Source organism: Podarcis cretensis (assembly GCF_951804945.1).
Source record: "Podarcis cretensis genome assembly, chromosome: 17".
NCBI classification, from domain to species: domain Eukaryota; kingdom Metazoa; phylum Chordata; class Lepidosauria; order Squamata; family Lacertidae; genus Podarcis; species Podarcis cretensis.
Window position 1 is genome coordinate 23,214,792 of NC_137187.1, and position 27,523 is coordinate 23,242,314.

A 27,523-nucleotide genomic window follows, 5' to 3' on the forward strand; every position below is an offset into this window, starting at 1 on the left:
TGGCACAGAGTGCTCTTCCGGAAGAAGGGGGGCCAGGCCAGCTGAAAGGAGCCCTGGGCAGTATTTTTCCACTGAGGTTTGTCGTCAGCCAAAGTCTGGAAGGCTGCGGAGAACTAGACGCTTCAAGGTCAGCCACCTGGACAAAGTGAAGATAAGGCCTAAAGAGTCGCGTGGGAACGCAGAGGCCAGGCCGGTCTCCAAGGCAACGGAGGAGGCTACTTCTACGGAAGCTGCCAAGGCCCTGAGCAAGGGGGAGTTGGTTGCCAAGACAACCAGACGGAACTGCTGCAGAAGCCCAAAGAGAGGGGGCAGCGAGACGTTTGTTGCCAGTATGGCATTGTTTGAGGATAGCTCTGAGAGACACACTGACTTTCGCTTTCTAATCGACTCAGGAGCTAACTGCAACCTGATCCCAGAGACCCCTGCAGTCGAGATGTGGAATTGCAAGGCAATTCCGGCTGGGAAAACTGTTCAGTTTGCAAGTGGGGAAAAGAAAAATGTGACTAACATTGCAAATGTATTTTTTTCTGTTTTGCAGGAGCAGATGGAAGTTTGCATTGTGCCAGGAGTGCAACACTGTATTTTATCTGTGCCTTATTTGTTGAAAAAGGGGTTTAAGGTTTGCTTTGAACACGATTTTTGTACAATCTCCAAAGGAGGGAAGCAACTGGTTAGAGTTGCAAAGGGGCAGAATGATCTCTTCATTCTTAAAACGTCTCTGGAGGGTGAGGGGAAGGTTGAGAAAGCACAAACCCTGCGTGCTACAGTTCCCACTCATGTTTCATGTTCTTGTGCGTGGCATAAGAAGACAGCTCATGCTTGTCTTGAAGAACTACAGGTGCTACCTGAGGTTTCCAAAGGCTGTAGAATTGAGGAATGTGCAAGAGTCCTAGATTGTCAGGCTTGCAGACAGGCAAAGGTAAGAGGGTGCAGTTACCCCAGGGTGGAGAGGGTAACCACAAAACCTTTTGATCTTGTGCACATAGATCTGTTGGGTCCCATGAAGGAACCAAGTTTGGGAGGGGCCAGGTTTCTGCTGACGCTGCAGGATGATTTTTCGCAGAACACCTGGACACATGGTCTCAAATCCAAGGAAGATGCAGCACAGCTGATTAGACGTTGGATTGAGGAGGTGGAACTAATGTTCTCCACGAAAGTGCAGGAAATTGCTAGTGACAGATGCGCACAGTTTACTGGGTCTGCTTTGCAGAAGTTCTTTCACAAGAAAGGGATAAGTCACACAGTGACTTCTCCTCAACAGAGGGGGGTGGCAGAGCTCAGAAGTGAGGCTCTGGTTAAAGCTGCACAGGTGATGCTATCAGATTCTGGGTTATCTCCAAAGTTTTGGATGGAGGCAGTTAAATATGTGAGCTTCACCTGGAATCGGTCCTACAATTCAGTGGTAGGAGACACACCGTTTTTCATGCTTCACGGGAGGAAACCGCAGGTACACTTCCTCCGTGCGTTCGGATCAACGGCCTTGCTGCCGGTGCCTGAAGCTTTGCGAGGGCCAGGTGAACCCAAGTTCCAGAAAATGATCTTCTGTGGGTATGAGCCAACGGCTCGTGCATGGAGGTTTGCGTACCCGTCAGGTGATCAGAGTAAGCTGCTGATCAGTAAACACGCTGAGTTCTGTAAGCAGGAGGAAAGGTCAAAGACCCCTGCCAGACGCGATATTCTTTCAGAATGTCTTTCCGATTCAGAGCAGGAAGGTTCTGATGAGGAGGAAGGAGAGCCAGGGGCTGAGTCTGCTGATGACGATCAGCTCACTGACCAAAGTCAGGAGCAGGATGGGGCATCTCCGCAAGTTGTAAAACGAGAGCCCAAAAGTGAGCCTAGTTCTCCTGTGAGGGTAATTCCAAAGGTTCGAAGACGCGTTAAGTCAGAGGGGGAATCCCAGGGTGCAGAGGACACACCTGCTGACCACAGTGAGTCAGAGGCAGTGCCTGAGTTTGTGCCCAGGAGGTCCAGTCGCACAACGAAGGGAATTCCACCTGAGAGGTATCAGGCCACAGGTGCGTGGGTAAGTTTCGCACAGTGCGAATCTGAGAGTTGTGAGGATGTTCCACAGATGCCTGACAGGAACGCCAGGAGAGGGCGCAAGGCATTGGGGAAGGGATTGATCTCACAGAGGTCTGCAAAGGTACATCCACAAATCACCTCAGGAATGGAGGCAAGAGGGGGTGTTGGGATTCAGAACTTACTGGGTTAATTTTGTTCTGAGTGTGCCTCCCATTCTTCTGACGTTTGGAAGGAGGGAGGAGCTCTACTTGTTGTTCTCTCTTGGTCTCTGAGAGAGACGGACGCCATGAATGCTAGCAGTCCAGGAGAATCTGAGAAATGCTGAGCTGTAAATATTTGCTGCAATAAAGAACTGATGAATTTGGACACACACAGGTGCTTGGTGTGTTTGTCTGGATCTGAGGCAGGCTGCAACAGTTTTGATCCGCTGTGTTTTTACTCTGCAAGGCGAAACCGGAGAAGAGGAAGGTCTGCGCAGCGTGCTGGGAAGCGTGCCGGACCGCATTATACTGGGGCTAATTGGGGCCATAAAGTAATTAGCCAGCCAGTGCCAATTAAGATCTTATCACAGATCGTTCACACTTTAGATGTGGCCACAATGGCCAACTATCGCCCAGTCTCAAATCTTCCATTCTTGGGCAAGGTGATAGAGCGAGCGGTTGCCGAACAACTCCAGGCACGCCTGGAAGAAGCGGACCATTTGGATCCCTTCCAGTCGGGATTCAGGCCTCATCATGGGACTGAAACTGCCTTGGTTGCACTGGTTGATGATCTCCGGCAGGCTAGGGACAAAGGTGAGAGCTGTTTCCTAGTTCTGCTGGATCTCTCAGCGGCGTTTGATACCATCGACCATAACATCCTTCTGGACCGTCTTGAGGGGCTGGGAACTGGGGGCACTGTCCTACAGTGGTTCCGCTCCTTCCTCCTGGGCCGTGTTCAGAAAGTGGTGGTGGGGGATGAGTGTTCAGACCCCTGGGCTCTCATTTGTGGGGTGCCTCAGGGTTCTGTCCTCTCCCCCATGCTTTTCAACATTTACATGCAGCCACTGGGAGAGATCATCAGGAGGTTTGGGCTGGGTGTTCATCAGTATGCAGATGATACCCAGCTCTACCTCTCTTTTAAATCAGAACCAGTGAGGGCAGTGAAGGTCCCGTGTGAGTGTCTGGAGGCGGTTGGAGGATGGATGGCGGCTAACAGATTGAGGCTGAATCCTGACAAGACAGAAGTACTGTTTCTGGGGGACAGGAGGCGGGCAGGTGTGGAGGATTCCCTGGTCCTGAATGGGGTAACTGTGCCCCTGAAGGACCAGGCGCGCAGCCTGGGAGTCATTTTGGACTCACAGCTGTCCATGGAGGCACAGGTCAAATCTGTGTCCAGGGCAGCTGTTTACCAGCTCCATCTGGTACGTAAGCTGAGACCCTATCTGCCTGCGGACTGTCTCGCCAGAGTGGTGCATGCTCTGGTTATCTCCCGCTTGGACTACTGCAATGCACTCTACGTGGGGCTACCTTTGAAGGTGACTCGGAAACTACAACTAATCCAGAATGCGGCAGCTAGACTGGTGACTGGGAGCGGCCGCCGAGACCATATAACACCGGTCTTGAAAGACCTACATTGGCTCCCAGTATGTTTCCGAGCACAATTCAAAGTGTTGGTGCTGACCTTTAAAGCCCTAAACGGCCTCGGTCCAGTATACCTGAAGGAGCGTCTCCACCCCCATCATTCTGCCCGGACGCTGAGGTCCAGCGCCGAGGGCCTTCTGGCGGTTCCCTCATTGCGAGAAGCAAAGCTACAGGGAACCAGGCAGAGGGCCTTCTCGGTAGTGGCACCCACCCTGTGGAACGCCCTTCCAGCAGATGTCAAAGCGATAAACAACTACCTGACATTCAGAAGACATCTTAAGGCAGCCCTGTTCAGGGAAGTTTTTAACGTGTGATTTTACTGTATTTTTGGTTTTTATGGAAGCCGCCCAGAGTGGCTGGGAAGGCCCAGCCAGATGGGCGGGATATAAATAATAAATTATTATATTATTATTATTATTCCTTTTGCATCATGCCTATTAAGACTGTAATCTAATCTGGCAGAGACTAGGGCTGGGCAATATATTGTCCACAACTAGTTTGATGTCCATATCGTGATATGTTTCATTATTTTTGACCTGGCAATATATCAAAAATTATGATGTGTGTGTGTGTGTGTGTCTGCTATGCTATGAAGGCACAAATCACGATGTGGGAAAAAACCTGAAGCTTCACATAGCTCCATCCTTATTGCAGACACCATGATATATCGGTATATTGTGATGTTTAGCTGGTGATACATAACAATGCTGAAAACCAGATATTGAAACCCAGCCCAAGCAGAGACTTAATTCTGCTGGTATTCTGTAGTACCAGATGTTGGTGATTGCTGGGAGTTGGGGTCCAGCACTTTCCAGAGGGCACCGCGTTGACTAAAAGGTAAAGATAAAGGTACCCCTGACCATTAGGTCCAGTTGTGGACAACTCTGGGGTTGCGGTGTTCATCTCGCTCTATAGGCCGAGGGAGCCGGCATTTGTCCACAGACAGCTTCTGGGTCGTGTGGCCAGCATGACTAAGCTGCTTCTGGCAAACCAGAGCAGCGCACGGAAACTCCGTTTACTTTCCCGCTGGAGCGGCACTTATTTATCTACTTGCACTGGTGTGCTTTTGAACTGCTAGGTGGGCAGGAGCTAGGACCGAACAACAGGAGCTCACCCTGTTGCGGGGATTCGAACTGCCGACCTTCCAATTGGCAATCCCTAGGCTCAGTGGTTTAGACCACAGTGCCACCCACGTCCCCTGCATTGACTACCTCTGCTCTAAACACTTTAAGAACGTAATAACTATTAAGCAAAACAGAAACAAAACCAATGCCAGGATCAATAAGCTCATTTTTTGTTCCGTCACGGAGGCAATGTCTACAAACAGACTCTTGAAACACCTGCTTTCCAGGCTTGCACAACCTGCTACGAATTGTGCAGCCGCACAATTGGCAATATAAGCTCACCCTCGGTTGGGACACCATCCCGCTTTATGGGCCATGGAATAATTACACCACCTACCTCGGACTTGTATCATTTTGATGACGTTGCCCGTGTATTCATACAGAAGAACAAGGTTGCACTGAGCAATATCTATCCCTTCATCGGCAACAGATGTAGCTATGAGCATCTTGCTGTCCCCATCGGTTTTGAAGGAGTCCAAGACACCTTTTTGATTCGGGAGTGTCATACCTTAAAAAAAAAAGTTGACCAAGAAAAATAAAAATTATCCACAGAATGAAAGGTATTAACACAGGCATTGCCCTTAAGAAAGACATTGCTATTGCTAATAGTGTGGTGTTCTGAATTAGCACTGCCTCAACGAAGTTAGTAAACGACAAAGTTCCTTTACCTGTTTGCTGATTTCTTTTTCCACGGCCCATCAATACATCTGGCTTTAGGTGTTGAAGTTGGGGGTTTTCTTCTATCCAGTTCTTCAATGCCTGTAAAATTTATTGGTCTCAGAATTTCTTTCTACCCAGTCTTTGATTCAACTGAGCTTTAGGCCACACTCCCATATATATCTACACAAACAGATGCTCAACATTTTGGGGCAGATATTCTGTAAGGAATCCGCAGCGTTCTTTTCAACTCACTAACCAGTCACCATCTTAAAAAAATTCAGAGCATTGAATACATAGGACAGGAAAAACTGTCCTAGGATTGAAATGAAGTTATGCTTTGAAGCATATACCTTCCGGGCGGTTTGAGAAGGTCCTCTCCAACAGGTCCTCTTTCGGTGACACTGCATGAAAGCCCAGTGTCATTGACACACTCAGGCCACAACATGCTGAACCACAATTCATCAGTGTGATGTTCACAAACGGGATAGAGCCTAGCTAAGTTCATATTATTCCCTCTCCCCTCCTGTGGCACAGGCAGGAGTCCAGAAGCTTCTGTTTCAACTTTTGGCTAACCGTGGTTTGCTAACCATGGTTTGTTTGTGTGGATGACATAGCAAACCATGGTTTGCTAACCATGGTTTGCTATGCCATCCAAACAAACATGTCAGCTGTTGTTTGTTTCAAATAACCCATCTACAAACCATAATTTCTTAAGATGGGTTGTTCAACCAGCCCTACAGACAGCATAGAAAGCTATGCGTAATCAAAACTTCCAAGTTTCCAAACTGCTCCTCCCAGACACACAGGAAGGGGAGAGAGAGCTTCTAGTTCTGCTCATTCATGTCACATTGGACTGGCACTCATCCATCCTTTCAAACAGAGAGAAGCCAAAACTTCACTCCTAACCTCGCCATTTTACTCTTGATGAAACAAGACGGCAGAACAAAATTATTTTTGGACAGTGTGTTCTATGTTGAAATGTCACGATTATTTTACTGCATAGCTATTTTTGTAAGCTGCATAAAAACAACTTACTGGCTAGGAAGCCAATGTTATTGATTCATATTTCAGCCCAAGTACAACAGAATAAATACACAAGATATTTTCAATTGCCCCATTAGGGCTATTAAGACAGGTTCTCTTACAGCTACTAGTGCCCTCGTCTTCACAAAGAGAATAGTCCGTGTCTGTGGGTTGAGGCGGTATTCTTCTTCCAGAATAAAAGTGACCCTTTCCAATTTGGGATTTTCATTGGATTCATCCTGAGCATCTTTACACAGCTCTGGCAATTTAGCTGCAGAGAAAAAAGTTTTATCTCCATGTGTGTGTGATATATGAGACATCATACTCCCTGCCACCGAAGAAAAAGGAAGAATCTAGTACACAAGACCATTGCTAGTTTCTTTTACTTCTCTATAATACTTGCTTAGTTACTTCTCTTTAAAAAAAACAGACTAGCTGAAGCAGTGCCGGATTTATGTATAAGCTAAACAAGCTATAGCTTAGGGCCCCACTCTCTTGGGGGCCCCCAAAAAATTGAAAGGGGGAAAAAACTGGATATACTTTGATAAAATACATATTTTGTTATGTGCAAATGGCTTTAGATACCTATGAGGTCCATAAATTACCATATAGCATATATTCAACAAAAAAAACAGTGACAATTTGTGATTGACAAAGGGCAGCTGGACATATAAAGGGCCCCATTACTTTCAGTAGCTTAGGGCCTCATCAAACCTAAATCCTGCCCTGAGCTGAAGCAACTTACAATTTTTTCTGTATTTCACCCAAGAACTTCAGGCAGGACCCATGAGGTGATCTTGTTTTATCATCTCAGCAACCTTTTAAGAGTTTCATCAGCAAAGGATTAAGGCAGCTTGGCTACTCTCTGCTTCTTTTTCACTTCTCGTGGCGCTGTGGTCTAAACCACTGAGCCTCTTGGGCTTGCTGATCAGAAGGTTAGCGGTTCAAATCTGTGGTGGTGAGCTCCCATTGCTCTGTCCTAGCTCCTGCCAACCTAGCAGTTCGAAAGCACACCAGTGCAAGTAGATAAATAGGTACCACTGCAGTGGGAAGGTAAATGGTGTTTCTGTGCGCTCTGGTTTCCATCACGGTATTCCGTTGCACCAGAAGCAGTTTAGTCCTGCTGGCCACATGACCCGGAAAGCTGTCTGTGGACAAACACCGGCTCCCTCAGCCTGAAGTGAGATGAGCGCCGCACGCCATAGTCGCCTTTGACAGGACTTAACTGTCCAGGGGTCCTTTACCTTTACCTTACCTTTCCTTGCTTATACAAAATTAGTGAGAACTTGCTCCTTGTTTCCAACTTATACTTCAAATGCACTTACTTGGCTACTACACCTCCACCAGGAAAGGAGGTATTACCAGTGCCATTTTTCTAGAAAAAGAGGTGCCAGAACTCACCTCACAAACGCCTCCCTCATTCTCTTAGAATGGCAATGGCACCCAACTGAGAGGTGCTGGATGAAAAAAAAGCCCTGGGTATTCCTTTGAAGTACCTTCAAAATCCAATGTCAGCTTCTCCTCTATTTCATCAAAGCCTCCACTTCGGATATTCTTAAAGAACTCCTTCAGGTAAGCGAGTGCATCTTGAGTACGTGCATCTTCATTGATAATGAGGGCGTCGTTGTATTTCTGGATGCAAATGAAATTTCAAACGCTTTTGAAATCAATAATTCAACTTAGGGGCTAAAACACAGGCGGGTGGAGCTTTTTCAGACTGAGGGCGGCAAGCTGCCTTCTAAATAATCTTCAACGACACAACTTCCAGTGGTGCAGAGGGGGCAACGAATGTAAATAACAACAACAACAACAACAACAACAACAACAATAATAATTTATTATTTATATCCCGCCCATCTGGCTGAGTTTCAACAACAATAATAATTTATTATTTATATCCCGCCCATCTGGCTGAGTTTCCCCAGCCACTCTGGCCGGCTCCCAATCAAGTGTTAAAAACAGTACAGCATTAAATATTAAAAACTTCCCTGAACAGGGCTGCCTTCAGCTGTCTTTTAAAGATAGGATAGCTGCTTATTTCCTTCATATCTGAAGGGAGGGTGTTCCACAAGGTGGGCGTCACTACCGAGAAGGCCCTCTGTCTGGTTCCCTGTAACCTCACTTCTAGCAATGAGGGAACCGCCAGAAGGCCCTCGGTGCTGGATCTCTGTGTCCGGGCTGAATGATGGGGGTGGAGATGCTCCTTCAGGTATACAGGACCGAGGTCGTTTAGGGCTTTAAAGGTCAGCACCAACACTTTGAATTGTGCTTGGAAACGTACTGGGAGCCTTTGCCTGTAGGCTAGTTTTGGTGCCAGACCTGCAGGCTGTGGTTAAAATAAGGAGTAGTAAGATGGACTCAGGCAAACAACGATCTAGGTTGAAAATGGCCACAACTTTATTGACTACAGATGTAGGTGGAACTTTGGCTGAGGCATTGGGTGTATGTCTGTTTCAACCTCCTGCCAGAGGGATGAAACCATTTGAGGGTCATTTCGTGGATTTTGGCCCACCCAAGATGATGAGCTACAGGGGTGACCATCCCAAGGCCGCCACTGGCCAATCTGCCCTGTGCTGAGGTCTCCAGCGCAGCCAGCTTAAATGCATCGCTGCCCAGCTGGACATGAAAGACAATACCCCGCCAACCAGCAAGGCACTGACCAGTCATAAGGGTCTCTGATTGGTGGGCAATCCTGCCTAGTAGACCAACCGGCCGGGGGAATTCCCAGATACCCAAGCGGCAACGTGAGCTCTGAACGCTCTGGGATGGTGGCTAGGAGCAAGGGGGGTCACAACCGTCGCCCACCTGGGAAAGCCATTTTTACACACACTTCGACATCTCTCTCTATCCTCTGTCTAGAGAAGCAAGACACATTCATTAGAGTTTAAGGAAGCTAAAAGAAATCTTCACCATGTATCATCTGGGCTAGTCAAGAACATTTTAGTGGTGTCCTTCAACCACAAAGCAGAAGCGTCTAGTAAGGTTTCTTGGGGTTGGCAAGAAACAAAATGGTGGCCAAGCCAGGCCCGCTTTAAACCCTTCTCACCTAAAGTAGCTTGTGGATGTAAACTCACCACATGAACTTGGTAATTTTTTTCAAATAGAAAACACTGCCTGAACTGTATGTGCGGTAAGACTGTGAAGAGTAATAGCTCACTGAGTGGAAAGAGCTGCCACAGAACGACAAAATGGCTCCCAAGGAGACGAATATGTGATCTTGGTTCAAGACCACCAAGTGTGGAAGTCCATCAATGACTATCATAACATCAACCCAAATGAGACAGGCTAAACACAAATCCCTCTGTTCATTCTTGGACGCAGAGCAGAGGGAAAATGGCTGGCTTTCTGAGGAAAGAGTGGCTACTCACCCGAAGGTGCTCTGTGTAAATAAAAAGAGCCTTGCAAACGCGGCTTTCTTCCTCCTTGTCTGGCAGCTGCAACACTCTGCATTTCTTCTGCACATCAACGATCCATTGCTCATATTTCTGGGTTCCAAAACACCGACTTTTAATGTGAGACAAAGCATCTGACGGGGTGAGGGGAGGGAAAAACAGGTATGCCGTTGCCAAACTCAGTAAAAAGATATCCATGTAAAAGAGGCACGGGGAGCATACACAGCGTACCTTTAAAGGATGACTTCCCCAAAGAATCCTGGTAACTGCAGTTTGTTAAGGGTGATTGAAATTGTGGCTCTGTGGGTGGTAAACTCCAGTTCCCAGGATTCTTTGGGTGAACACATTTGCTTTTAAGTACATGTTGTGTATTTGTGACCCTAGGTATGGAATTCACTTTCTAAACAGGAACTATATATAGTTTATAAAGTGAAATTAATCCATTAAGTCTCAGTGCTCTTGCGGCGTGTGAATCTTTAGATAAGATATAGATATATAGATATAGATAAGATAAGATATAGATATAGATTGAGGGGGCGGGCACTCTGGTGTTGCTAACACTGTGGTTTGATTTCACCCCAGAGGCACAAATAGATAGCTGTGTGTGCATGTATTTAACTGTTTTAAGAGTTTAACTTTTTCTATGTTATTTGTTGCTGCCTTGATTCCCGGTTTTGGGAAAAGGCGGGATGTAAATATAATAATCATCACCTTCTGTGTGAATTGCTTTGAGATGGTAACACAACAACAACGAGTGACGTTAAGTCATTATAATTAAGCTGGGAAAACAGTGACTACCTCAAAGACATTACGTACGTGTCCCAAAGACATATAGATGTAGCAGAGGAATGGCATCCCTAAGCCTGTTCCAGGCCCTTACCTATAGCATAGAGTTTTCTTGCCAGACTCTCAGTTGCAGACATCATGTCTGCAATAATGGTGACAAAGCGGTTTTGGGGACGTTTCTTCACGAGGCAAGTCACTACAGTAAAGAAGAAACAACATTAGCAATATGTTATTACCTGGAACCTGAGATCATTCGTTCATGTGTTCTTTCAAAAACGAGGACCTCCTCTTACACCATCATGCAATCTCAATTTCTCTTTGCGGCTAGAAAGCGTAGCCCGGCCTCCGCAATGCACAGAGGGAAGCCATAATTGACAGGTGCTTTCCCATGTCCAATTGGCAGACTGGGGGAAGTACAATACAAGTGAATCAATGATGCCATGGTAGATTAGACCACAATCCTGTTATCACAAGTAAAAATGGCCTTAGCTTAGGGTTGCCATATTTCAAAAAGTTTCCATTGAGCTATTTTTTGGGGGAGGGGTAAAGTTGTGTCTCCCCCCCCCCCCAAAAAAAATAAGTTTTCTCCTTTTTTAAGGGAAATCGACAAAAAAATCAATGGCACTACAGGGAAGCAGGCACAGGGACTTCTCAGCAGTGGTACCCACCCTGTGGAACACCCTCCCATCAGATGTCAAGGAGATAAATAACTATACAACCTTTAGAATACACCTGAAAGCAGACCTATATCAGGAAGCTTTTAATGTTTGATGTTTTATTATGTTTTCATGTGTGTTCGAAGCTCGCCACAGTGGCTGGAGCAACCCAGACAAATGGGTGGGGTAATAATAACAGTGCAATCCTAACCAGTTATCTCTTGCTTGGACTACTGCAATGCGCTCAACGTGGGGCTACCTTTGAAGGTGACCTGGAAACTACAATTAATCCAGAATGCGGCAGCTAGACTGGTGACTGGGAGTGGCTGCCGAGACCATATAACACGGGTCTTGAAAGACCTCCACTGGCTCCCAGTACGTTTCCGAACACAATTCAAAGTGTTGGTGTTGACCTTTAAAGCCCTAAACGGCCTCAGTCCAGTATACCTGAAGGAGCGTCTCCACCCCCATCGTTCTGCCCAGACACTGAGGTCCAGCACCGAGGGCCTTCTGGCAGTTCTCTCACTGAGAGAAGCCAAGTTACAGGGAACCAGGAAGAGAGCCTTCTAGGTAGTGGTGCCTGCCCTGTGGAACACCCTCCCACCAGATGTCAAAGAGAAGAACAACTACCAGACTTTTAGAAGACATCAGAAGGCATCCCTGTTTAGGGAAGCTTTTAATATTTAATGAATTGTTGTATTTTAATATTTTGCTGGAAGCCACCCAGAGTGGCTGGGGAAACCCAGCCAGATGGGGGAGGGAGGGAGGGAGGGAGGGAGGGAGGGATAAATAAATAAATAAATAAATAAATAAATTATTATTATTATTATTATTATTATTATTATTATTATTATTATTACCAGAGCTGGATCTAGACACATTAAAAAAAAAGTTTCAGGAGAGCTCACAATGGGAAATCCCGTTGCTGAAAGATCTAACTCTACTGCGTCATCTGGTGTCACAGCAGAGGAATGGCATCCCTAAGCCTGTTCCAGGCCCTTACAACGCATTTAAAACGCTTTTTAAAAAACTAATGTAGCTGAGTCCCAGGTCTACTCCAAAGTAGGTCCTATTGAATTCAGTGGGGTTCCCAGGTAAGTGGGGTTAAGATTGCAACCTTGGCTGAAGGTATGAAGAGAGCAGAGCCATTTAGGAAGGCACCGTGCCATGATGTCTGCAGGCTGTGATCTATAATCCCACTGTTCCTTGTGTTCCTTAGTGTTGCCCACAACACTGAGCCTCTACCAGTGCCATTAATGTAAAAGAGCAGTGGGATGGCAAGGGTCTATACCACAACTTGAAACACCCCTCCAGCCTTGCTCAGGTCTAATCTCCTTTACCGTGTAAGTAGATCTCCCTGGGCGTCTTCTTCTAATGGGCATGGATGGAAGCTACATTCCTTCAAAAAGACAACAGCTAAGATGTGTACTAACATTTTTGGGGCTTGTAGACAACTTCCTCCAGGTCCTTTATGTTTTCTCTGACTGTCGATATAACTTCGGCATTCAGCATGGCACAGATCTTGCAAATGTATTCCACCGTCTCACCCAGGCTCTTGGCACTGCCAACTCCAAGAGAGGCCGTAAGTCCTACAATCTGAGCACACGTTTCAATTGATTTATTTGCACACCTGCAACTGTGGCAAGTTTAGTCCCTATAAACTGCACATCTTGCTTTATGCATACATGCAACCTCGGTTTAAGGAGCCATTTGGCGCCTAGCTTATGTATCTGAGACAAAACTGGGCGAGGCGGTTAATGCGGATTTTACCTTTGCACACTAGGCTAGCTTCTACACCCACCCACCCATCCTTTCATCTAGGCAAGCGAGAGGCACTGTCAAAGCTCAAGGTGACATTTCAAGGAAGCAGAAACACTCAAGGAAGGTTGGAGGTAATTCTATGGAAAGGTATGGTCTGAGGAGAGTCTCTGTGACCAGACAGAGAAGCTAAAGGGCAGCGTTTGACCCCGGGCCTGACCTATAAAAGCAGTTGTGACTATTGCATGATATATTGTGGGTGATATATTGTCCAAAACCAGTTTGAAATCCAAAGCGTGATATCGGTTTCATGAATTTTGACCTGGCAATATATTGCAAATCATGATGTGTGTGTGTGTGTGCTACACAAAAACCATCACAATGTGGGGAAAAACTGTGACGCCAGCTAATACCTCGACATAGGTAAAGGTAAAGGTAAAGGGACCCCTGACCATTAGTTCCAGTGGTGGCCGACTCAATAAAGCTCATCTCGCTTTATTGGCCAAGGGAGCCGGCATAAAGCTTCCGGGTCATGTGGCCAGCATGACTAAGCCGCTTCTGGCGAACCAGAGCAGCGCACGGAAACACCGTTTACCTTCCCGCCGGAGCGGTACCTATTTATCTACTTGCACTTTGACGTGCTTTCGAACTGCTAGGTTGGCAGGAGCAGGGACCGAGCAGAGGAGCTCACCCCATTGCGGGGATTCGAACTGCCGACCTTCTGATCGGCAAGTTCTAGGATTTGTGATTTAACCCACAGCGCCACCCGGGTCCCTTAATGTCTCGACATAGTTCCATCCTTATTTCAGACTCCGTGATATAGCAGCATATCGCAATGTTTAGCTGGTGATATATCGCGATGTTGAAAACATCTATCTGTCATGCAGCCCTAGTTTTGACTTCGCCCATCCTGACTTTCCCTGGCAGATGGATGCAATGCTTTTGAGCTTGTAATAGTTGACCCAGGAAAAAGCTCTGAGTTTTTTTGGTTGTTTTGGCCTGCGTTTCCCAAACCTTCTCCATGACTGAACCACGCCTCACCTGAGGTAGCGGTGTTGCGGCTTGCTCAAATTTAAGGTCCAAGTACTTGGACATCAACACGCTGTAAGGGTGATTCCCAGTCGTGTTGTGGCACTCGTCAAAAATCATCAGCGTGAACGACGAGAGGGAAGCTTGCTCTCCGTGGTTGAGGCAATTCACGAGAATCTGAGGCGTCATGATGGTGATATCGTTCGCCTCGATAACCATATCCGAAGGGGCACCCACTGCGCTTTCCCCACACAGGCCTGCCACACTGAATCTGGAAGCGAGAGGGGGAGACAGACGCCGTTGATAAGACTAGGAGCTCACCTTGGGCACTCAGCTGGTCTGAAGACACGTGAGAAGGTGTTCAAAATACCACCGTGTGAAAGATCTATGTGCCCAAGTCCCCACTCCACCTTTTGCTTTATCGTTTCATAATTTGGCACCCCCAGGAGAAATTTGCGAGGGGAAAGATGTATGGAAAATCAAAAGGTGGCAGGTATTTAATTAATAATTAATTAATTAATGACTAGGGCCCTTCAGGATTTAATCTCCTTCCGTTGGGCCTGTAAAACAGAGCTATTCCGCCTGGCCTTTAATTTGAATTCAGCCTGATCTTTTATTTCCCTTCTCTTCCCTCCCCCTTCCCTTTTATGAAGATCACCCGCTCTGAGACCCCACAGCTAATTCTCCCCTGGCCTCCTCACTGGCCCAAGTAGGACCAATTCAGCTAGCTAGCCCTGGGGATTATCTAATTGATTTTGGGCTTTTATTGTTATTCATGTTTTTATACTGTACTTTATGCTGCTTTTATAATTAAGTGTTTTAAAGTGTTTTAAATTTGTTGTTAGCCGCCCTGAGCCTGGTTTTTGAACCGGGAAGGGTGGGGTATAAATAAAATTTTATTGTTGTTGTTGTTAGTAGTAGTATTAGTAGTAAATATATACTGTCTGCGCCTGCTCATCCAACACAAGGAGACTCTTTCTGGTCAAAGAACGGCTGCACCAGGCCACAATTCACAATTGGCAAATACTAGAAGAACGAAGGCTTGAGCAGGAGCAGCTGGTGGGGAGGGCCAGCAGTATACATTTGGCCTCTTCACAGTGGCACTGCTGCTGCTCACCAGGAGTGAGGGGGGAGGCATCAGGGACTGTCGCCCCGGGTGCAAATTCTGAAGGGAGCAACTGGGCCGCTAGACTGGAGGTGGCTCCCTTTTCCGGCCCGGCAACCCGTGGCAACACACGTCTCCTGAGCATTCGGGTGGGCTGGTAGTGGAGAGCGAGCAGTTGGCCAGGCCCTTCCCTGCTGGGGCAAAACCCCCTCTCACCGCCTGCCCCCTTTGGCACCACACGCTTCTCGCACCACAGCTGGCATTGCTGCGGTGTGTGCTGGGTCACTGCTGCCCTGGGGCAGCCACAGAGCCCCTTGCATGGGAGCAGGTAGCCGCAAGCATGGTGGCATGCCGTCAAACAAGGAAGTGGGCCCATGAGCCTTGGTGGCCTGTCCCTTTTGTGCCTTGCCCCGGGCACTGGCAACTGAGGCTATGCCACTACTACCGGTGAGAGCACCAGGAAGTGGTGGCAATGCCACTGCCAAGAGGCCAAGCACATACCACTCCCAAGCCACTCTTCGAGTTTGAGCATTTGACTGCTCTGAAGGGCTTTGGTCAAATATATATATTTTTAAAGCATTCAATCCACCTGAACAACAACAGCTTTTGGTTTGGTCCGATACTCCGTATATTAAAACACTTGCTGGATTTTCTCTCACATGTTTTACCGGAACCAGTGCATTCTGTCCTTTTGACACCTACCATTTAAATGGACCTGATGCTTCACAGGAGCTTTACAGAGCAGACAGACAGGCCACATGGAAGGGCCAGCAAGGAAGCTGGGAATCACAGGCAGTTCCATGCAGTGGCTTCCGCCGCTGGTGACTGCCTGTGCTTCTTCTTGGTCATCTGCAGTGATAGCAGATGGTCCGAATGAGAAGCTCTGTGTCCCTCTCTCAGCCGCAGGGCTTGGGGACCAGTAGCTTTCAGCCCTTGCTATGCAGGAGGATTCCTGGCTTCATATGATGTTTTGACAGACGCTGGACCAAGCAGCTGAATGATGATGTCAACCCCAGGTAGCAGAGCCCAGTTAAACTGTGGATTGGTTCCCCCATGCATGACCAGGCATTACAGATCTGACACAGAGATAAAACTCTTCCTTTCAATGAAGGTAGGAAGACATCTGGGGGTGGAGAAGATAGGGCACCCATTTTTCTGGAAAGAAGATTAGGAAGCATCTTTCTGTATAGGATCTATATAGAAAAACCTTTTCTATATCTTTTCTGGAAAGAAGATTAGGAAGCATCTTTCTGTATAGCATCTATATAGAAAAACCTATATATCGTTTGGGTTCAAGAAGGCTCAATGGCTACATAGGTGGACTTAAGGTCGTACTTTCCCTTGAAATATTCCTCAAAGACTTTCTTCTGTTGTTCATATACTGGGACTTTAGTCGTGAGGAAGACCACTTTCCCCTTCCGTCCAGGAGGCATGTTGCGGAGGTGATGGTCACATATCATAATAGACACAAAAGTCTTCCCAGAACCTATGAAGACAGAATGCAGAAGACAGGGCCGATTGGATAGATTTGCAAAGCAAAAGCATCTCACTGCTCCTGGAATGAACCAAAATGGCCTTATACCTTTCTGCAACTTCCACACCACCTGCCTAAGAGATGACTGTATTGTATGTACCAACAGAGGACCTGATCCCCTGGCTCAGAGTTTGGACTATGAGAGGGCAAGTCTCTAATTTCAGCTCCCACCCCTGACATATCCAGATATGTACATTTCCAGTACATTTCTCAGCACAATTCAAAGTCTTGGCGCTGACCTCTGAAGCCCTAAATGGCTTTGGCCCCAAGGTGCAGTCATCCATCATCTCCCGAGACAGATGCCAGCCAACCGGTATTTTTTGTAAGCTGCTTAAACATTTTAATGATTGTATACTGCTCAAATTCCCTCCATTAAATAAATAAATAGCAACACAGTCATGAGCTTACAACTTCAGTTCCCCAGCTGGAACATGGGTATAATTTGAGCCTTTTAAGGCTATTGTAATAATGCTGTTACACCATTTTTAGAGGATGGGGGTGGGTGGGATGTATTTGCCACACGCCGGTTACACAGACTGACTCTTGACTAGTTTATCCTTTCAAATTATATTTAATGGGATGCAGATGGCACTGTGGTTTAAACCACAGAGCCTAGGGCTTGCCGATCAGAAGGTCGGCAGTTTGAATCACCGTGACGGGGTGAGCTCCCGTTGTTTGGTCCCTGCTCCTGCCCACCTAGGAGTTCAAAAGTACGTCAAAGTGCAAGTAGATAAATAGGTACTGCTCCGGTGGGAGGGTAAACAGCGTTTCTCTGCGCTGCTCTGGTTCGCCAGAAGAGGCTTAGTCATGCTGGCCACATGACCCGGAAGGTGTACGCCGGCTCCTTCGGCCTATAGAACGAGATGAGCGTGCAACCCCAGAGTCGTCGGCGACTGGACCTAACGGTCAGGGGTACCTTTACCTTTATTATATTTAAGAAATATAACCTACTCGTCTGCATTTTGTTGTCTTGACCCTTCTTCCTGGTGTGCTGTCAACAACTGTGATGTTTGTGAAGCAATCTGAACATGTGAAATGTGTTGCAATCCAAATGCTGGCTATTACCATTTAATAAACTTACCAGTAGGGGCACAGATGATGGTATGCTTGCCACTGAGAGCAGGCTGGGCAAGTTCAGTCTGGTAACTCCTGGCCTCCTTTGGAACATAAACAGATCGGGGGCAAGGACCTAGGAACACAAGCAAGGGAGAAGCACTTTGGGAAAAGGCACTTCTTAAAACTGACATGTTATCTATTTAAGTAACGATACAAACCTTGCACTTACAAGTCCTAAAGCAACACTCAGCCATGGCCCTCCATTCCAATATTATTTTCAGGCCAGCGCCTCTACTTTTTTAGTCTATATGACGTTTATATACAATTGTTTATGTACAGCTGTTTAAAGGCTGTAATAATAGGGGTGATGATACAATGGGCTAAAGATCTTGGATATAATATTCAGTTAGAATCTTGGGAAAGGCTGTGGAATGAAGGTATTAATTTTATTGCATGCGGTGCACTTAAAGAAAATGTGATGAAAATTATGCATAGATGGTCTTTAACACCATCAAAACTTGCTAAAATGTATAGGACAAGATCTAACGAGTGCTGGAAATGTAAAGAAAAGTAAGGTATCCTTTACCATATGTGGTGGACTTGTAAAGAGGTAAAAGCTTACAGGGAGATGATATATAATGAGTTAAAGAAAATGTTTAAAACCACTTTTGTTAAAAAACCAGAAGCCTTTTTACTGGGTATAGTAGGTGAAGAGAGACCAAAAATAAAATAAAAGACTGTTCAAGTATGCAATAACAGCAGCAAGAACCCTTCTAGCCCAAAAATGGAATCAAAAGAAGTGCCAACAAAAGAAGAGTGGCAGATGAAAATGATGGACTTTGTGGAACTGGTGAAGCTGACGGGAAAAATCTGAAACCAGAACGATCAAGGGTTCCAAAAGAATGGAGTAAATTTACACAATATTTTAAATTTTTTTGTAAGCGATTAACAACACTAAGGTTATCTGAAGACTTTTAATGAGAATTTTTTTACCTTTCTACATTTATTTAAATATAGGATGCAGATTCTTATACGGATGCTAACACAGTTTCTGGTGGTCTTACCCAATGACGAGGAACCCGGACTCGCGCTCATATTGTCCAATTTGGCTTCTTCAGAAAACTGTATATTGATATCAACAGCATAGGCTCCCTCGTCTTCGTCTCTCATTTCCACACAGGTGTTATCGACACTACCTGAACAGGGGGTAAAAGAAAAGGCACCGAACTTTCACACAATGGTTGTTTTGGTGGCGACAGCACCAGGCTTTCAAAATGTGCAGAGAAGTCTTGAACTGGGGTGGGGTGGGGTGAGCTGGCATAGACATCCTCACGTCAACATGCATGTGGGTCAACTCCCCATTTTGAGAAGGCCTGGAAAAGGGCTAAAGATGGCCCAACGACCACTTGCCCGGTTACCTTCATTCAAATTCCACAGTTCGCTTTGGTCGTAAAATTCGGCCTGCTCCAACGCCAGTTGGAAGGTCTTGGGCCAGTTTTCCTTATCCGACCTACAGAGGCATTCTACAAGCTTCCTCATACCAGCTGCATTCCCTTCATTCCTTTTAACCTGCAAGACAAATTATTAGCATGAGAGAGAAAGAGAACAAATATACCACATTTTTGCTCTATAGGATGCACCCGACCATAAGACGCACCTAGTTTTAGAGGAGAACAAGAAAAAAAAAATTCTCTCCCTCTCTGCGCAGCGCGTCTCCAGCAAAGAGGAGAAACGGAAGGGGCTCCGTTTCTCCTCCTGCTTCGCTGAAGGGGCGCTGCACAGCTCTCCCTCTCTGCGCAGCGCCTCTCCAGCACTGAGAGCCAGTGTGGTGTAGTGGTTAAGAGCAGTAGACTCATAATCTGGGGAACCGGGTTTGCGTCTCCGCTCCTCCACATGCAGCTGCTGGGTGACCTTGGGCTAGTCACACTTCTCTGAAGTCTCTCAGCCCCACTCACCTCACAGAGTGTTTGTTGTGGGGGAGGAAGGGAAAGGAGAATGTTAGCCGTTTTGAGACTCCTTCGGGTAGTGATAAAGCAGGATATCAAATCCAAACTCCTCTTCTTCTCCAGCGAAACGAAGTCAGAACAGCAAGAGGGATCGCTGTACAGCGATCCCTCTTGCTGTTCTGGCTTCTGGGATAGATGCGCAGCCTGCATTCGCTCCATAAGGCGCACACACATTTTCCCTTACTTTTTAGCAGGGAAAAAGTTCGCCATAGAGCGAAAAATACGGTACATCCTCTATAGCATGGGTGGGATCATCAGGCCTGGGGAAGGGTGGGGGTATCAAAGGCAGGCCTTTAGACCTCTCTATCCAGCCCCTGCAACTCTCAATGGGTCACACCCCTTGGCGACTCTGTTCCACAACTCCTTTGAATGCTTCCAACTAGCTGGAATGTGTACTTGCTCGGCAACAATTTTAATGTTTTTCAGGTCTGCTTCATAACTCTACACTGGCCAAGTAGCAATTAAACAGGGTGGATAAAAATCAATGATTTAAAAAATAATTTTTTAAAAATCAGATTTTTAAAAAAATTTAAATTGGATTTTTAAAATAAAATGCTTTTGGAGGAAAATCTTTCTAAAGATAGTTTTCTATTTAAGTTACATGATAGTCCAAAGACTATAGGAAATAAGGATTTATTTTAAGTTTGGCATGTGTGCTAAAACTCAGTCTAAGTTTTTTTTTTTTAATGTTTAACCACATCAGTTAACAAACATGGATACATATGCTATAATGTTACTGTTTTTGTTAAATAAATGGTTTAAATTTTTACTAAGGAAATGATTATTTTTCTTCTTCCAGTAAAGTACAGCAGAATGGCTGTCCAAATATAATCAGTTAACTTATTAAACCTTACAATAATTTCATAATTATCTGTCTATGTATTTCTAATAAAGGTAAAGGTACCCCTGCCCGTACGGGCCAGTCTTGCCAGACTCTAGGGTTGTGCACTCATCTCACTCTATAGGCGCTGTCCACAGACACTTCCGGGTCACGTGGCCAGCGTGACAAGCTGCATCTGGCGAGCCAGCACAGCACACGGAACGCCGTTTACCTTCCCGCTGGTAAGCGGTCCCTATTTATCTACTTGCACCCGGAGGTGCTTTCAAACTGCTAGGTTGGCAGGCGCTGGGACCGAACGACGGGAACGCACCCCGCCGTGGGGATTCGAACCGCCGACCATGCAATCGGCAAGTCCTAGGCACTGAGGTTTTACCCACAGCGCCACCCGCGTCCCTAATTAGGATAACCAAATAGGTAATTTTTTATATAACTGTAAAAACCACTCTGAACATTTATTATTCCAAAAACGAAACCTTCATCTGAGATACAAGCCTGGGTTGTTTTCAGGAGTGGGGGTTTGTCAACACAGGTGCATTTTCAAGCAACTTCAAGGTGCAACTTCAAACATTTCTAGCATGACCCTAAGCATGCCTACTCAGAAATAAGTCTTACTATGTTCTGTGGGGTTGCTCCTGGGAAAAACACGTGGCAATGCAGCTCAAAAATGGGAGGTTCTGTGGCTCAAAGCCATTCCTCCTTCTTGGAAGCTTGGACCCCAATTCCCTGGTTCATTTGATTTTAACAAAAACAAATCAGTTCAAGGCTGAATAAGTGTTTCTTAAAGGTAAAGGGACCCCTGACTGTTAGGTCCAGTCGTGGCCGACTCTGGGGTTGCGGCGCTCATCTCACTTTATTGGCCGAGGGAGCCGGCGTACAGCTTCCGGGTCATGTGGCCAGCATGACTAAGCCGCTTCTGGTGAACCAGAGCAGCGCACAGAAACGCCGTTTATCTTCCCGCCGGAGCGGTACCTATTTATCTACTTGCACTTTGACATGCTTTTGAACTGCTAGGTGGGCAGGAGCTGGGACCAAGCAACGGGAGCTCACCCCGTCATGGGGATTCGAACTGCCAACCTTCTGATCGACAAGTCCTAGGCTCTGTGGTTTAACCCACTGCGCCACCCGGGTCCTTAAGTGTTTCTTGGAGGGACACAATTCTGCTATACATAAAGGCATGCTTATTGCGGTCCATAAATTCTGCCTACCAAATATTTTCTGTTCTGAAATACAGTGGTACCTCTGGTTGCAGACGAGATCTGTTCCGGAGCTCTGGTTGGATCCTGAAGTTTTCACAACCAGAGGTGACTATTCTGCGCATGCTGCAAAACCCAGAAAAATACTTCCGGGTTTGCCGCATGCGTATCCTGAAGGAAACATAACCAGAGGTGCGCGTAAGGAGAGGTACCACTGTAATACCTGTCGAATTTCTTCAAACTCCTCATGTATCAGGCAATCATTCAGGTATAGTAGTATCTGAGCCGGATCAATTTCCCTCAAAGAGGGCAGAATTCGATTCAGCAACTTCCTGTGAACTTCCAGCTTCTCAATCTTCTCAAAATCCCAATTTTCAATGGCTTCACGGAGGCCGGTATAACCTTTAGAAACAAGAGGGGGAGGAAATGTATAGCTTCGGATAAAACGTCCAAGAAAAGGTGTGGTTTGACGAAGCAACAACTTCTTTCCTTTGTCAGGAATAAAGCATTCAAGACACTTGGGACTGAGCTGCAAATATAACATTTTAAGTGCGTTTTAAGTGCATTATACAAATGTGACACTAGATGGCGATGGTGTGCTAGCGGCAAATTCAATATATATTTAATTTTTTTTTTTTAAAAAAACATTTTCACAGTGTTTTTCAAATATATGTCTGGCTTCAGCCTTGGTTCCGTGCTGGCTCGCAACCACTGGGCAACGGCTAGATTCTCTTTTGAGAGATCCCTTTTATTTTACATGTACCACAAAACAAGCAAAAGAAAAGGGGAGAGACAATGTTGCCCGTGTGCTTGTAAAATAGGCCATCTCCAAAAGCACACTGCAGCCACCGCTTGACCGCCAAGTCCTGCATCTACAGTGGTACCTCAGGTTACACACGCTTCAGGTTATAGACTCTGCTAACCCAGAAATAGTGCTTCAGGTTAAGAACTTTGCTTCAGGATGAGAACAGAAATCGTGCCCCGGTGGCGTGGTGGCAGCAGGAGGCCCCATTAGCTCAAGTGGTGCTTCTGGTTAAGAACAGTTTCAGGTTAAGAACGGACCTCCGGAACGAATTAAGTACTTAACCCGAGGTACCACTGTACACTGAAGCTAATGTCAGCTAGAAGTGGGGATTTCACAGGGGAGCCCAATTGACCAGGAGAAGATAGCCTGTCCTGCTCTCATGCAGAAATCACCCTTGGCAGCTGCAAGCAAGTTCTTTGAAAGTAGTAGGTAGACACAGGCAGGACCCAGGGCCAGATTTAGGTTTGATGAGGCCCTAAGCTACTGAAAGTAATGGGGCCCTTTATATGTCCAGCTGTCCTTTGTCAACAACAAAATGCCACTGTTTTTTTGTGTTGAATATATGCTATATGGTACTTTATGGACCTAATAGGTATCTAAAACCATTTGCACAGAACAAAATATGTATTTTATCATAAAATACATACTAGGCACCCTATATATAGAAAGGAGCAAACCAGTGATATTTTAGGGAACAGGCTAGCAGGCGGGGCCCATTACTTGCATCATAGGAGCCTACACAAACACAAAACATTGCTGTATGTAGATTTTATTTGTTTTTTATCTTATATTTTGGAAATGTACATCACGTTTAAAAAATTTTTTGGGGGGGCTCTCATGAGCGTGGGGACCTACGCTATAACTTGTTTAGCTTATATGTAAATCCGGCACTGGCAGGATCCCATGAGGAGAGGGTCCTTTCAGCTCATCATCAGAGTTTGTTATTGTTATAACGAGGCTATTATGGATTGTTGCTATTGAAAACTAATAAGAATTATTATATAAAAAAAGAAACAAACCACCACTTTGCTAAACCAATGTTGGGTGCAGGAAGCACCTAATAATTTTAACAGACGCAGCTCACGCAATCAAGCAACTTGAAATTTTTACAACACACTCAAACCTGCTGTATTCAACGCATTCAGGAATCCACGGAACCATCCCTCTTCCGTGAGATTTACAATCGAGTCAAGAAATAAACCCGCAGCAGTGGTGGGCTTCTCCTTATGACTTTGGATTCTCTCCACAGTCTCTGGAATGAAGTCAGAAGACAGGCGTCAGTGACTCTTGCAGTAAATATCTTATCTCAAGTAGAAGAAGAAAAAAAAGGAAAGGCAGTGTTACTTCATTTCAGAAGCTTTTCAAGGATTGAAGAAGAGTTACCACATCTCTAAAAGCAAGCGGAAGAATGAAATCAGGGGTAGGTCAGTCGGTAGAGGATAAGGCTCTTAATCTGAGGGTTGTGGGCTAAGATCCAGCTCTGAGGGCCTTCTGGTGGTTCCCTCACTATGAGAAGTGAAGCTACAGGGAACCAGGCAGAGGGTCTTCTTGGTGGTGGCATCCGCCCTGTGGAACGCCCTCCCACCAAATGTCAAGGAAATAAATAAGTATCTGACTTTTAGAAGACATTTGAAGGCAGCCCTCTATAGGCAAGCTTTTTAATATGTAATGTTTTTAAATATGTTGGAAGCTGCCCAGAGTGGCTGGGACAACTAAGTCAGATGGGCAGGGTACAAATAAAATTATCATCATCTTTTTTCTCTTTCTCTCTTTTAATTCTTTTTTTTATTCCTTATCTCTCTCCCTCCCTTTTATTTCCCTTTTCTGCTTCTGGATTAATGTTTCAGTTTGGACAAAAAAAAGAAGGAAAAAAAGATATGTGACAATAATTTTTGTATTTATCTTTATAAACTCTAATTAAAAAAATTAATAAATAAAAGCTAGCTAGTGGCCCCCAACAAATCCTGCGGCAGTGAGTTCCTCTAGCAACCAATTAGTGTGCTCCCTTGATACTTTTTTAAAACCTTCTTAGAGGTTTTAAAATCAGGAGAAAATAATAATAATAATAATAATAATAATAATAATAATAATAATAATAATGTACACTTAATTTGCCTTATCTTCCTGGCCCAAGTCCAACAGACCAGCATCCATGCACTACAATGGCATCTGGGCTTACAGCCATTTGCAAGGACGCTGGGCTATCAGGAACTATTTCGACACTCTTTAAAAACACCACTACCCAAGCCAGATTTCCTCGCTGTCAGATTTGGGCTGGGTGTTCATCAGTATGCGGATGATACCCGACTCTGCCTCTCTTTCAAATCAGAACCAGTGAAGGTCCTGTGTGAGTGTCTGGAGGCGGTTGGAGGATGGATGGCGGCTAACAGATTGAGGTTTAATATTGACAAGACAGAAGTAATGTTTTGGGGGGCAGGAGGCGGGCAGGTGTGGAGGACTCCCTGGTCCTGAATGGGGTAATTGTGCCCCTGAAGGACCAGGTGCGCAGCCTGGGAGTCATTCTGGACTCACAGTTGTCCATGGAGGCACAGGTCAATTCTGTGCCCAGGGCAGCTGTTTAACAGCTCCATCTGGTATGCAGGCTGAGACCCTATCTGCCCGCGGACTGTCTCGCCAGAGTGGTGCATGCTCTAGTTATTTCTCGCTTGAACTACTGCAATGCGCTCTATGTGGGGCTACCTTTGAAGGTGACCCGGAAGCTACAACTAATCCAGAATGCGGCAGCTAGACTGGTGACTGGGAGCGGCCGCCGAGACCACATAACACCAGTCTTGAAAGACCTACATTGGCTCCCAGTACGTTTCCGAGCACAATTCAAAGTGTTGGTGCTGAACTTTAAAGCCCTAAACGGCCTTGGTCCAGTATACCTGAAGGAGCATCTCCACCCCCATTGTTCTGCCCGGACACTGAGGTCCAGCGCCGAGGGCCTTCTGGCTGTTCCCTCACTGCGAGAAGCCAAGTTACAGGGAACCAGGCAGAGGGCCTTCTTGGTGGTGGCGCCCGCCCTGTGGAACGCCCTCCCACCAGATATCAAAGAGAAAAACAACTACCAGACTCTTAGAAGACATCTGAAGGCAGCCCTGTTTAGGGAAGCTTTTAATATTTAATAGACTATTGTATTTTAATATTTTGTTGGAAGCTGCCCAGAGCGGCTGGGGAAACCCAGCCAGATGGGCGGGGTATAAATAATACATTATTAATTATTATTATACCATTGCCGCTTCCTGCTCTCCAGTAAGTGCATCGGGAAAGGCAGGCAAACAAGGCATCTTGCAAGTGACTCACCATCGCTGAGCCAATCCTTCATGTAGCTCACGACATAGGCAGGCTTCAGCGTCTCCACGATATAATGCCGATAGCAGAGCAGGCTCCGTTTCTCCTCTTCGCTCATGCCGATCTCTCTCCAGCCCTTTTCGCAAGCGCCTTTCCTCCTCCACCAGCGCGACTGGCGCAAATTAAATATTGCAAAATAAATAAAAAAAGCTGCGTAAAGTTGCAAGTTCCGGAGCCAGCGGGCAGGACGCGAGCCCTTCTTCCACCACTGGCCCGGGCACAGTCCCGCGACTCCGCGCTTTATAGAGGGCGGCGTGCCTGCATTTCCTCGAAGTCAGCTGACGGGCCGAGGAAGGACAGGGAAGCCCCGCCGGCAAAAAGCACGAATCGAAAGTGACGAATTGGAAACCGAAAGTTGGGATGCGGTTGGTCCGTGTGGGCGGCGGCGGGGGCAGGGAAGGAGGCAGCCAAGAAGGGGCGCACCCTGCGTTTCGAAAAGGGGTTCCTCCCTCCCCAAATTACAATCACACCTGGCAAATGTCCTTTTAAGAGCAGTTTCATCCACAGCAATTTTGGGGGGGCGGGGGCGGGCTGGCGGGACATGTGCGTATCCAGGATTTTTGTTAGGGGGGCATCCTCAAAGTTGTTGAGCAACATTTGGAGAAATCGGCCCAAAAGGTTGTTGAGATTTTTTGGGGTGATCATGGGGACACAAAGAGGACATGGGGGGGGGGGAGACAGGCTACTGTTGCTGTTGAGAGGGAGGCAGAATCTCAGTTAATTGAATACAGTGGTACCTCGGGTTAAGTACTTAATTCGTTCCGGAGGTCCGTTCTTAACCTGAAACTGTTCTTAACCTGAAGCACCACTTTAGCTAATGGGGCCTCCCGCTGCTGCCACGCCACCAGAGCACGATTTCTGTTCTCATCCTGAAGCAAAGTTCTTAACCCGAGGTACTATTTCTGGGTTAGCGGAGTCTGTAACCTGAAGCGTATGTAACCTGAGGTACCACTGTATTTTAAATGCTTTCCAATAATTTTTGAGCATTTGAGGGAAACGTCTGCACCGTTGAACAACAACTGTCAGAATCTCCTTGCTTGTCACTTGAAGACGTTGGTTTGAGCCCTAGCCTCAGGAGCAGGAGAAAACAAGCTTGTTCCCTTCATAGCTACCTGCTGGAAGTATTCAGCCCATTGCGAACATACAGGTAGGACTGAAGACACACCTGCAGTAGAAATAAAAGTGAACTTGACGGATCAATAATCATATCTTGTACCTCCAGTGTTGGAGGCGATGCACCTCTGAATAGCAGCTGCTGGAAATCACAAGTGAGAAGAAAATCGTTGCCCTCAGGTCCTGCTTGTAGACTTCCCTTAGGCATCTGGCTGGCCCTTGATAATAATAATAATAATAATAATAATAATAATAAATTATTTATAACCCAGCTACTTTGGGAGGCTCCCAGTAGAATATTAATAATATTGATAAAACATCAAACATTAAAAACTTCCCTAAACTGGGCTGCCTTCAGAGGTCTTCTAAAAGTCAGATAGTTTATCTCCTTGACATCTGATGGGAGGGCGGTTCCACAGGGCGGGTGCCATTACCGAGAAGGCC

At 46.2% G+C, this 27,523-nt stretch overlaps 1 protein-coding gene across 1 annotated transcript in view; it reads right to left on the reverse strand.

The window, feature by feature from the left end:
- Positions 1-26,232, reverse strand: part of RIGI (RNA sensor RIG-I) — a 35,008-nt gene extending 8,776 nt beyond the window's left edge. Inside the window, exons 1-15 of the mRNA XM_079959268.1 lie at positions 25,919-26,232; positions 23,736-23,864; positions 22,031-22,209; positions 19,186-19,336; positions 18,832-18,963; positions 17,793-17,900; positions 16,513-16,663; positions 14,085-14,343; positions 12,719-12,881; positions 10,724-10,825; positions 9,820-9,977; positions 7,948-8,083; positions 6,574-6,722; positions 5,437-5,527; positions 5,106-5,276 (exon numbers count right to left, since the gene is read on the reverse strand). Coding sequence (XP_079815394.1) covers positions 5,106-5,276; positions 5,437-5,527; positions 6,574-6,722; positions 7,948-8,083; positions 9,820-9,977; positions 10,724-10,825; positions 12,719-12,881; positions 14,085-14,343; positions 16,513-16,663; positions 17,793-17,900; positions 18,832-18,963; positions 19,186-19,336; positions 22,031-22,209; positions 23,736-23,864; positions 25,919-26,024 — 2,185 coding nt within the window. The 5' untranslated portion in view covers positions 26,025-26,232. The remainder of the gene's footprint in view (positions 1-5,105; positions 5,277-5,436; positions 5,528-6,573; positions 6,723-7,947; positions 8,084-9,819; positions 9,978-10,723; positions 10,826-12,718; positions 12,882-14,084; positions 14,344-16,512; positions 16,664-17,792; positions 17,901-18,831; positions 18,964-19,185; positions 19,337-22,030; positions 22,210-23,735; positions 23,865-25,918) is intronic.
- Positions 26,233-27,523: the final 1,291 nt, after the last annotated feature.